Genomic DNA, 12,632 nt, shown 5'->3' with positions numbered 1-12,632 from the left:
AAATTAAGGAAGACAGCTTTTTTTCTGAAAGGGACATCTCCTCTCAGTTAAGGAGGAGATGTAAACTCAATTGTTAAACTCACATGTAAACTCAATTGTTCAGCTCATCATCGGTTCTACTAATCTGGTTGTTGGCTTATGTGAATGGTTCATTTTTGCATTTGCAGGGTTTCCAGACAAAGGAAGAAATGATGGATCTAACTTCCCAATGGAAGGAACATGGGTATAACTCCACGTTCTTAGAAGGCTAATTTATTCTTTTATGATACTATATTATATTAAAGAATACTATATTAACTATACTAAAGAATACAGAAAAGACACCTACAAAAGGCTAAAAGACAAAAATGAAAGCTCGTGACTCCTTCCAGAGTCCCAACACAGCTTGGCCCCAGTTGGCCAATGAGTGAAAACACTCACACCAGAAACCAATGAAACAATCACCAAACACATTCCACAGCAGCAAAACACAGGAGAAGCAAATGAGATCATATTATTTTCCTTTTTCTCTGAGGCTTCTCAGCTTCCCAGGAGAAGAATCCTGGGCAAAGGGATTTTTCCAGAGAATATGACAGTGACAGATCATTTACCATGAGGATTTGGTTTTTAATGTTTAGTAAACAACCACACACAGAAATATTTCCTATATGACTGACCAGAATAGCCATGGGAAGGTGTATATTTGCTGTTTCCAGATATGGAAGATACAATCCTAGAGATAGGGACCATATTGTTTGTTCATGTTGTAGAAATCAAACTGCAACCTGTTGGGCAAGAATCACTTATAGTTTGTGAGCAGACAGCAAATTGTGTCACAGTTTTGTCAAAATTAGCCTTGAGATCAGTCCTATAACTACAGAATCCCAAGCAATTCTTTCTCTTTCTCATTGGCAGGTTTCAAGCTCATGCTGTGAGCAACCTGAAGGTAATTTTTTTAATTTGGAACACTGTATCTGCAATTCTCCAAAAATTTGCTACGGAAGACAAATATTCCCAGGAGTTAAATGATTTCCTTCTTGGGAACCAGAACTTCAGCATCAAAGACTTTACAAGGAAAAACGGGTTTTATCTGAACAGCAGCACATTGCTTGAATGTTATTTTTTTGGAAAGCCATGTTACCCACAGGTAAATATGTTTATTTTATTAAAACAATAGCACAGAGAGGAAGGGGATATATTCTTTATACTCAACTTAAAATATCTAGCTTTGCCACCTGCTCCCCTATGCTCTTTTACAGTCAGAAAATAGAGAACAAAAGTCCTGCTCTAAATTACCCTGAGGGTCTCAGTTCTCCCACTGACTACAGAGGCAGCCTGCTGGACTCTCTGAGCTGTAAGATGGGATTTCAGTTTAAATTGCTCTCTGCCTAATGCCACTTCTGCACAGACAGCAGCCCTTGAAAGCTGTCATACCCCCAGGCTGTATCTAACAACCTTTTCCATCAGTGGCCTACAATGAAGGACAGTTTGAACCAAGTTTTTTTACAGCACGTGATTCTGTGGTTTTGTTCTTGAGGTCAAGAATACAGACAGCCAGGGTAACAGGAATTTTAAATCTTGAAAAGAAAATAGCCCATGTTTGGGAATTTGGGATGACAGCCAAAAAATATGATCATCCCATTTTTATGTCAATTCTGCTGTAAAGGAATTCCCAACTTAGACAGAAACTGTGAACAAAGAAGTCAGGTCTATATCCTTTCAGATTAATCTAACCATTAGATATGCTGTAGATTCTAAAATTAGGCATTAGAGACTTCTCTTAAGTGGAAGAAACTAGTGCTAAGAACTAAACTAAAGCAATGAGATGCAGTCATATTAAATTACAAGGTGGTTTCAGGAAAAAATGCAAATATTGTACTTAAATATGTAACATGACATTTAGTTTTGAAACAGTCTTCACTAAGCAGCTAATGGAAAAAAATTAAAATTTATTTTTGAATATATATATATACCTGTTGAATATATAATATATACCTGTTATATATAATGTAACAGGTATAGAAATAACACAGAACCTCATTAAATTATTCTGAGCAGCTCATTAGTATTAATAAAGAATGTGAAATTTCTTCTTTAAACTTCATTTCCTATAGAAAGGGCTGAAATACTCTTGAGTATTTCATTAAACACCTCTTTTCTGATTGTAATATTGAGCACTTTGGAAAAATAAAACAAAATAAGTCAACAACCCCAGTAGTCCCTTTCTTGCATTGTAATTAACTAAGGAAACTACAAGTGTTCTTTCTTTCATTTCACCCTTCCCTATTTTCCTTTATTGAAGGATTTTGAACATGTGTTCACTGAGTATGGAAACTGCTTTACTTTTAATCACAATGATCTTTCAGCAAGAAGAGTGAGTTTGTCTGGAAGAGGCTTACATTTGCTTTTTGATGTCCAGCAGGTACAGCTATCCTAAGGATTATAAGCAATGAATCATGTACTGACTTATAAATTAGTGGTGGGTTTTTTTGTTTGGTTTGGGATTTTTGTTTGATTGGGTTTACACAGGCCTCCAGAATTTCATGCACAAAATTCAAAATCAAGACTATTTCCAAGTGAGAGGGTATTTTAAAGGAAATACCAAAACAGAGCTTTAAAAAGACAGAATTATTAGTGACTGTCCCCAGCTAAGGGGAAGAAGGTTGTGAGTGAGCATACACATGCACTGCTCATCCAGAACTGAAACATGTCATCAGAAGAGTGATTTAATTTTATACAAGCAGTTCACCTTAATGAAAGGCCCAGAAGGGAAGGTCACCTGGTGTCAGTTTCTATGTAGCACCAAATTTTAGTTGGAGCAGCTGCAGCAGCTCAATGCCAGCCAAGACCTTTGCACTGTAAATTGTTTCTGACATCAGAATTGTCTTTGGCCAACAAAAAGGCAGAACACAGGGAATATCACCTTGTGCGAACAGGGAAGAAAACCAACAGACTGATAAACTACTTAGACATTGGCTTTTCTTCTCTAGGAATTATGAGTCAGGAGTGAAAGATTCTGAAGAGAATAATGGAAAGCTTAGTGAAATGTGATGGGTAGTTGCAAGTAACAGGAACAAATCTCCAAGTTATGAGTAAATGCTAACCTATGACTTCTTGTATTTAAAATTGGGGATGCCAAAAAGAATAAAAAGGTTAAAAGTTTATAGCAACTGGAAGGAAAACCACAGAGGTAATGAACAAAGGAAATTCAAGTCAGTTTGCTTCTGTACTTTCTTGTAAATTGCCAAAAATATTACTAAACAGCACAGTACCACAATAAATATAGCTAAAAGTTAGCCAAAAGTACTTTAAACCATTCTTTTTATATCAGGACAAATTCACTGATGAGCCTGCCCTTGGTTATACTGATGCTGGAATAACTTTTGTTGTCCACTCACCCCAAGAGCTGCCGCACTTTGATGGATTAGGTTTGCTGACGCCAGTGGGGACGCACGCGCAGGTCGCAATCCGCCAGCTGAAGGTAAGGGCTTTGCCCAGGGACTGGAAGTAGTGTTTGTCACTGTCTCCTAATCTCTTCTGAAGCACTAAAAATGAATCAGACATTTTGGAGTGTAAAATATTTATATGCCTTAGTGAGTCCAAAAAATAACATTTCCTCCAGACACAAGCGAAGTTTGGGAGAATATCACTGGTTTTCCTAATTCCTCTATCAAATTGTCTCTATCAAAGTCAGCCTTTATTTCCTGTAACTTTACAACCTCATTGACAGATAATGAAAAGAAACACACCACAGAATTTCTCTATCAACACTTTCTGCTACCATTAACGGGATCTCACATTCCTAGCAGAATTCAAGTGGAGTAGAGAACCATTTTACACTAAGCTGTCTAATCAGGCCCTACTTTTGCTTTGAGAGAGTGGAGATGAATTTTTAATCCCAAGAGCATGAACTGTAATTGCCTCTAATTAAATCACAATGTTACAGCTTGTGTCTTCAACAGGCTTCCTGCAGCACTTTAAAATGTGGAAAAGTAATACCAGCATTTAAAACAGACCCCAAAAAAATTGTATCTTTTGTTATTATTATCCTACAGTCAATTATCCAAGAATACCCATGGGGAGAGTGCAAGCCTGATATAAAGCTTCAGTACCACAAGATTTATAGTACTAATGGATGTTTGCTGGAATGCAAAGCCCGGTACATACAGGACTGGTGTGGCTGTTTGCCATTCATTCTTCCAGGTATTTCTCAGGAGTATCATCATAACATACACTGATCATTTTCCTGAAGACCTCATATGTTAGTGAATAGCCAAGGAGATAGAGCACATATTTGAGGGAACTCTCCAGTAGATATTAATTAAAATTCCAAGGAAACGAGCAAGATATTTGGTCAAGGCTAGACCTAGCATCTGGGTCATTGTCTATGCTTGGGATACAGTCTAAAAAATAGAAAGAAACATTTATGCCTCAGGAGTGTGAGACAGGTCTGTAGTTTTCAACCTGACTTCCTAAGGAGCTGGAACTAAATCCATAAGAAGGCATACATTTTCACACATAATCCAGGCAACTTACTTTGCAGGCAGGTGTTCAGCAACCACAGCAGAAGAGCTGGCTTGAAGACAGACTCTCAGGATTCCAAAATGAGCCACAGAAAGAGCCTGGCAGCAGCAAAGGCTCTACAAAGCCAAAAAGGCTGCATGAAGCCTTCTAATCATCTTCAAATGTGGAGCACCAGGTGCATGCTGTAATCCTCCCCTAAAGTATCCAGGTTTCTTAATCACTCTAGAAATGTAAGGCAGTAACACTGAGCTCTCACACCTTTTCACCATTAATGACAATACTGTCCCCTAAAGCAACTCTGGAACCCAGATCTCTACTCTTGCACCACTTTTTTTTCACAACTGGTGGGCAAGAAAGCCACTAGATCACAAGAAAGCCTGTACTGACCCATTGCATTTTTTAAATATGCTCAAGCAAGGCAGAATGCTCTTACTAAAGGAGACCCACTAATGTGTAATCTCTAGCCTGTTAGTTTGGGAACCCCTGGGAAAGGAGGTTGGCAGTCTTCTGCAAACTGGCATGGAAAAGGGGTTGCCAAGACAATTAAGTCTGGGTCTCCCATGCCTGGGGTGACAGCTTTATACAACTTTATACATGGGCAATTAGATAAAGGAGAGCAATGCCTTCTAGAACTGTGTGCTAAACTGCTACACCACATTTCCGTGTGATGGAAAAAAATTTAAAATGGGGTAAAACTGAGGTCAACTGAAAATTTTGCTCTAGTTCAGCATACTATCTTACATCCTGGATCTCCAAAAAACTCCTGCATGAAGCTCAAAATTTCTGCAGAAACACATGGGATGTAATCTCATATCAAATCTACCTTACTTTGGGGTTTTTTTTTTTTTCATTTCCACTAGGAAAAGCAGAAATTCCTGTCTTTAGCAAGCTAACACCAAGAGTGAGCCACTCTTAAGCTTAAAGGCAATTCAGGCTGGTACACACAATGAAGGTGTTTGCTCCAACAGCAGCCTCCTGGCTTGGTCTGTTGTGTCTCTTCAGCCTGTACCCCTCCTGGTGTTGGCAACTGCACTGTGCCCAGCTGAATTGATTTCTCAGTTGTGTAATCATTAACCTGAAGTGATGAGCAAGTTTTGATGACATTACATTTCAGTTTAGTACACTTAGAACTAAGAGTTAGATAGTTAATTGAGGCTCCTAAATATTTTCATTTATTTTTAGGAAATGGAACAGAATGTGACTTGCTGAAGTTTTACAAATGTGTTTATCCAGCAGTCTGTAAGTAATAACTTCAGATTTCCAAGCCAATTACAAATAGTAGACAATATCAATAATGAAAATAATCTGAAATGGAGTACATCCCAGTTCATTTAATATTCTGAAAACAGAGACCAGACAGAGCATGAAATATATGCCCATTAAAAAATAAACCACACAAAAATACTTAAAAAAAAAAGTGTGTGTATGTATGTGTATATATAAACTAATAGAAGAATTCATTTTAGCAATCAGAAAGGGTTTAAAATGGAAGAACATACAACTAATATGCTTTCAATTACCAAGCCTCTGGCTAGCATTTTCACATCTTCACAGCATCCTTCTAGATCCAATGTTGTATTCTTTGTGCAAGGAGTGAACAGTATGGTAATAACAGGTTTGTTAACAGGTAAAACAGAAATCACTAGCTTTAAGGTTTCATCTTTTTAAAAGTAAATTATAAATTTTGAAAGCACTTGAAATGCAATTCTTTTCCATAAACAAATAATCTATGCACAGTGGGTATGAAATTTGTAAGTCACTGCAACAGACTGGAAAATACAAAAAATGGTAATCTGAGAAGTAACTTTTCACGAACCTCAGAAAGCTTTATTTTTGAATTGGTTTGGTTTCTATTGTGTAATGTGACTCTGAGTGATTAGCAGACTCAGAAGTTGGTGGGGGGGACTGTTTTGATAAGGTGTGTGCAACATTCAGGCCAGATCTTCTACTGTGAACAATTACTTTTTTTCCCCTATAAGCTATTTTAAAATGGATTCCACTAAGTTCACATTTTTATATAACCATGATCCTTAAAAGCCTGTCATGAGGGAAGATGTATATTAATTTACTTAATAGACATTCTGTGACTGAATGTCAAAGAAACCACAGAGCAATAAGCAAAAAATGACCCCAAATTCCTCTGAAGGATGGACAGGATTCAGAGCTGGATCCCAGAAGATTTGTAGATATATGGTCTCTGGGATCTCATTTTAGGGGCTGACCCTCCTTTGACAATGTCGGAGAGGCAAGACAACAAAATAACAAAATTGATCTGATAACAAAATCTCAAGTAACAGCACACTTATCCAGTATCTGCAGGACCCACTAGGAGCATTATTTTAGCAGCTCTAAAGGCTGCCTCTCCAGAATAAAATCCACAACCCCAGCATCCCTGGAGAGTATTTCAAATCATCAGCTAACAGGCTGAGATATCTCTTCCTCTGTGCTTTGCAAAAGTGAGAAGCCCACAAGCAGAATGAACAGACACCACCTCTGCCACCCCACAAACAGGACAAATAGAGCATCACAGGCAGGAGATCACAGTACTCATCTCACAGTGGTGGCTTATGATTCAGGAAACATTTATGCCTTACAATTTTTCATCCACATTGTTTTTCTCTAGCTTTGCCAGATTTCTGTAATGATTATTTTCTGTAGTTCTTTCCTTGTTAAGACAAATGGCTCCCCAGTTTCATGGCAGCCAGACCTGCAGAATTTTATGACTTCTCTTCAGTATTTGAAGAGACAAAGCTTTCCCTAAGCCTTCTTAGCTGTCTTGAGCCCAATTATTAAATGGCAGGCAGGGGTTAAGGTAAAGTGAACTTACCTTACCAAGGTTTTTACAGTTATCAGATGATAGAAGTACAATTGGAACTGCTCTGGAAGCTCTTTCTGTGCACTGAAATGAGCTGGGCAGGCACAAGGGCATTAAGACCAAGGATATATACCTAAGTATTTAATTAAAAAGCTAGCACAGAATATGGAAAGTTTTCTGTTGTCTTTTTGCTTAACTTTGAGTGAGAAATAATAAGCACATAAAGCCCCAATGAAGGCAGAAAGACTTAGAGGTGCTGCATTTCTCTGGAAAAAAATGAGAAATATATCTCAACCCTTGTTTTTGTGTACCAGTTTCCCAAATGAAAGTTGCAAACACTGACTTGATCCTTCTGTACTAGGAAGTATCCACTTTTCTTGGGATAATTAATCCACACATTTATGAAAGACAATTAAAATTAATTTAGTAAGTATTTTTTTAAATTTTAAACTGTGTGCTTTTTAAGAAATATTGAATAAAATTATTTATTCTGAAATTTCAGATAATATAGAGATAAAAGGATTATGTACAGTAGGAACACACAATTCCACTTGCCCTGCCCCATGTGAAGAAACAGATTATCCTACCACTGTCACCTATTCAAACTTTGGAGGAGAAAAAGCCATAAAATATTTTTCTACAAAACTGAAGAAAAGCTCAGAATACATCAGGTAATCTTGCTTAACACCTTGTCTAACAAAGAAATTATCAATTCCTTTTAACCATGGTAGCAGAGTGTATGATGAAAATATAACCTTAAAAAGATATTCTTATGTGGGGTATTAATAACTGCCTGTGAGATAACATAATCTCTTGGACAAAACTGGATAAGGTTTATACAAATTCATATCTATATTGATGTATGTATGTATTATACACATACATACATTTATATATGTATATAATATACTTAGATACACCTAAGACTGCATAACAAAGAATAGAAAATGCAATTACAATGTAATATTCTCAATTACCTTCTCTTTCACTAATATCTGATGACAAAATTTTTTTATCACTGTTTCAATTAGGAATAAAAAAAGCAGGGTTATCAAACCTATTCACAATGTATTCATTAGAGAAAAACAATCTTCACACTTCCACAAATTCAGGCAATGAAAAAACACAAATAGATGCTGTATAAAGTTTTTCTCCTTTTAGCCTACTCCCAAAGGAAGTTTTGTAAATACTGAGGACCTGGGTTTTATTGTAGCAGCGATGCCACAGATTTAATAACATTTTCTATTGTTAGTACAATTCCTTGACACTATATATATTATAAAAAGTTTTTAGAAAATTTTTGATATAATGAGGTACCAAATTCTCACGAGGCAGCAGAAGAGAGAAACGGGATGGTTGTGTGTGATTGAAAGCCCTACTCGGAAAAAGGAGGTGGAAAATTTAATACAGTTTCATACACTAAATTGCCTCTTGGTCATAGCCAGAAATGTCAGCAGTACAAATAAGTATTAAGGCAGGTGCTACATGAACTCATAGTATATACAACATCAAATTATGTTTATAAACAATTATAGAACATTTGATTCATGAAATATCTATGAGTTTCATTGTCCCAGTGACTGGTTTTCTCACTTTTGAAGGCATCAGTCTGCAAACGTTGACTGATATGTTGGCATATGTTTATACATGCACAGGAACTATACAAATCATAAAATGGTTGGGTTGGATAGGACCTTTAATGGTCAACTAGTCCAATTCCCCTGCAATGACCAGGGACATCACCATCTACATCAGGTTGCTCAGAGCCCAGTCCAACCTGACCTTGAATGTTTCCAGGCATGGGCTATTCACCACCTCTCAGGGCAACCTGTTCCAGTGTTTCACCATGCTTGTTGTAAAAGATGCCTTCCTTACACCTAGTCTGAATCTACCCTTAGTTTACAACCATTACCTCTTCTCCTATATCTACAGGCCCTATTAAAAGTCTGTTCCAAATGAACATTATGAAAATTAAATCTGTTATATACAAACAATAATAATCCCTTCAGGACATTTTATCTTTGTTGATTATTTTATTGTCTGCAAACATCACACACACTCAGTAATTATTCAATTACATAAGGGAACATACAAGAAATTCCCCTGTTACCAGGCCTTAACCAATAGGAATCCTGCCAACACATTAACGAGTACACATTTCAAACTAGAAAACATAGAGATGTAATTATTTCTGAAGATGGTATGAGGAAAAAGTTAAATATTTATCTGATAATTCTGCTAGCAAATCCATTACAAGGGCAGGAGACTTACTACAGAATCTAGGAGAATAAGATTATTTTTATACATTAGTGCTACTTGCATTTTAGAATTTTCACCCAAAGAAATAGAAGTGATGACTTTGTATCAAAAATACTTTATTTTCATGACTACTGTTAATGAGCTCACTGTCACTGCCAAAGCAAAAACCTGTAGCTGTTACACCACCGAAGAATCATAGGAGGGTTTGGATTGGAAGGGACCTTAATGGTCATCCAACCCTGGATGGTTCCAACCCATGTGGACAGGGATACCACCCTCTACATCAGGTAGCTCAAAGCCCCATCCAACATGGCCTTGAACACTGCCAGGGATGGGGTATCCACAATTTCTCTGGGCAATCTGTTCCAGTGCCTCATCACCCTCACAGTAAAGACTTTCTTCCCAATATCTAATCTAAATCTACCCTGTTTTGGTTTAAAGCCATTCCCCTTGTCCTATCCTTACATGTCCTCATAAAAAGTCCCATTCTGTGTTTTTTGTGAGCCCCCTTTAGGTACTGGAAGGCTGCTGTAATTTCTCTCCAGAGGGTTCTCTTTTCCAGGCTGAACAGCCGCCTCAAGTCTCTCAGCCTGTCCTCATAGGTGAGGTACTCCAGCCCTCTGATCATCTTCATGGCCTCCTCTGGACTCTCTCTACGTCCTTTTTATGATGGGAGCCCCAGAACTGGACAAAACACCCCAGGTGTTCCATTCTGCCCCTTACTTCACTCTTGAGGACCTTTCCTCAATGTTCTGGTCACTCTTCCTTCGATGCAGTCCAGGCTGCCTCTAAGGGCTGCAAGTGCACATGGCTGGTTTGTGTTGAACATCTCCTCAGTGAACACCCCAAGTCCCTCCACTTGGGGCTGCTCTCATTCTATTCTCTGTTCAACCTCCACTTGTGCTTGTGCTTGCCCTGATCCAGGTTCAGTACTGAGCACCTGGCCTTGCTGAACCATGTGAGGTTTGCACAGGCTCACCTCTCAAGCCTCTCCAGGTCCCAGGTCCTGGGATGGCATCCCTTCCCTCCAGCATGTCAGTCACACCACACAGCTCAGTGTCATTGACAAACTTGCCAAAGGAGCCCTCAGTGTCACTGTCACTAATAAGATGTTCAACAGCACTGGTCAAAATATTCTACTTGGACATTGAGGCATTGACATTAAGTGGAGTCAGTTTTTGTGTCAGTTTTCTTTCAAACCCACTATTTTTATATTCCACTTAAGACTTAGGCAGAGTCTTTCTATAGACAAGACACCATAAAGAGGAGCTCTTCACTCAGTCACTACACAGGTCTTGCTCCAACTGAGATTTACCTACTCTTCCACTTTCACAGCAGGCAAAAATATAATTAGGTAAGTGAAGCTACTTGCAGAGGGTAGAACTGAACATCCAAGTTTAGGACAAGAACTGCTCTGCACAAACATGCCAATTGAAATAAGCACAATTAAATATGCAGTCGCATGTAATCCAGAGTGGTATGCTACACTTTACTTGACATTTCCATTCAGGTTTCTCTCAGTGATCCTTAAAAAATATCTAGATCTAGAGCACAGTACAGATCTAGAGCTACCTTTTGAACACAGCGGCAAGATCTACTCCTGCTAAACTGCTGTTGTTATTTGGATTTAGGGTTTTCTCCTTCTCTCATGTAAGTGATGTGGACAAAATTCATCTAAGTTTTTGTTAAAGACACCATCCCTCTCCCTGAACTCAGACTATGACAGATGTTGGTAAAAATGAGCAGCACTCCTGACTGTCTCAAGTAAACTCTATGTATTTGTCACTAGGCAAAACCTTGTGCGTATTGATATTAAATATCACGATCTGAGCTACAAAATAACACAGCAGCAGAAGGCTTTGACTATCTCTGAGTTGCTTGGTAAGTGAATGCTTAATATTTATTATTGATTAATAATTAATATAAAAATAGTAATTAAAAAAAACCACCAGACCAAAAATCCCCTGATTTTTTAATTCTCTCACCCCTTGAAAAAACTATAAAAAAACCTATGTGGGCTTCTGAACAAGAAGCCACAATTTTTATATATAATAGTAGTAATCATGTCTGTCACGTGGTAATTTTTGATACTGTCTCCTGTCATTCCATTAAAGAATCCATGGTATGGACAGCAGCTGAGAGTAAGAACTAAGTTTGGCACTAGTGTATGGTTCTGTCACAGACAGGACTGTAAGAACAGTGACATTTTTGGGGATTTGGAGAGGAGAGGGAGAACATGGGAATGAGAAGCAAGGGAACAGCTAAAAGGGCATAGAAGTAGTAAATATTTTAAGTATCTGTTTCACAGTAGGATGTCTTGTGTTTACTTGCTTTATTTAGAATTTTCAAAAACACATTAGTCCTCTTCAGTAAACTTTCTTAATAATATTAATTCTGTTTTCCTAAAGTGATGGATTATGTATATTGAATTTATGCAACACTTGAGCCTGGCAGGGTTTTGTTTGCTTGCTAGACTAAACCAGATGCTTTGTATGACATATGTTTATTTCCTTCTATTACAGCTGATGTAGGTGGCCAGCTTGGATTGTTTTGTGGTGCCAGTATGATTACAATCATAGAACTGCTAGAGTATATTTTTACTAACTTCTGTTGGATGTGCATCTTTCTTCTTTTGAAAGCTCCTGAAATGCCTCAATGGAACAATCAATCCCAGAACCAACCAATGCAAAAGGGAAAAAAGAGGAGAATACAAGAATGTTAATGGCCTGTGGAAGTTCAGAACTAATTGGTTTTGCAAATTCCCTTTCTTTTTAAGATATAAAGGAGACTATAATATTTTACACTGCCCCCTTCTCTGCTCTCCTTATTCTCCCTATTATTCCCTAAAATAATTTAACTGTGCTAAATAACTTTAAAGAGTGCATTTCACAAAGTCTCACTTTCCTTCTCATATAAAGAAAAATGTAATCTTTAACTTTTATTTTAACAAATTCATTTTTTTAAAATAGCATAGCAAGTGATGCTGACATATGATACAATTTAGCTTTCATAACCCAGATTTTATCTTCTGTTTTGAGTGATGAGAAATAATACA

The 12,632-nt window shown here is 37.6% G+C and overlaps 2 protein-coding genes across 3 annotated transcripts in view; one reads left to right on the top strand and one right to left on the bottom strand.

Moving 5' to 3' along the window:
• TDO2 (tryptophan 2,3-dioxygenase) overlaps nt 1–4,103 on the bottom strand; it is a 27,770-nt gene extending 23,667 nt beyond the window's left edge. Inside the window, exon 1 of the mRNA XM_071431945.1 lies at nt 3,378–4,103. The gene's annotated coding sequence lies outside the window, so the exon portion shown is untranslated. The remainder of the gene's footprint in view (nt 1–3,377) is intronic.
• ASIC5 (acid sensing ion channel subunit family member 5) overlaps nt 1–12,632 on the top strand; it is a 16,577-nt gene extending 3,945 nt beyond the window's left edge. For both annotated transcript variants that reach the window (XM_071431944.1, XM_071431943.1), the window contains 8 exons: nt 895–1,126; nt 2,282–2,401; nt 3,311–3,460; nt 4,035–4,182; nt 5,686–5,742; nt 7,821–7,989; nt 11,367–11,458; nt 12,100–12,632. In XM_071431944.1, coding sequence (XP_071288045.1) covers nt 895–1,126; nt 2,282–2,401; nt 3,311–3,460; nt 4,035–4,182; nt 5,686–5,742; nt 7,821–7,989; nt 11,367–11,458; nt 12,100–12,299 — 1,168 coding nt within the window. In that variant the 3' untranslated portion in view covers nt 12,300–12,632. The remainder of the gene's footprint in view (nt 1–894; nt 1,127–2,281; nt 2,402–3,310; nt 3,461–4,034; nt 4,183–5,685; nt 5,743–7,820; nt 7,990–11,366; nt 11,459–12,099) is intronic.

This window comes from Agelaius tricolor, unplaced genomic scaffold (genome assembly GCF_023055355.1).
Source record: "Agelaius tricolor isolate 1412-34295 unplaced genomic scaffold, bAgeTri1.0.p SCAF_8, whole genome shotgun sequence".
In the NCBI taxonomy this organism is placed as follows: domain Eukaryota; kingdom Metazoa; phylum Chordata; class Aves; order Passeriformes; family Icteridae; genus Agelaius; species Agelaius tricolor.
This window is presented reverse-complemented; position numbering and strand designations above follow the sequence as displayed.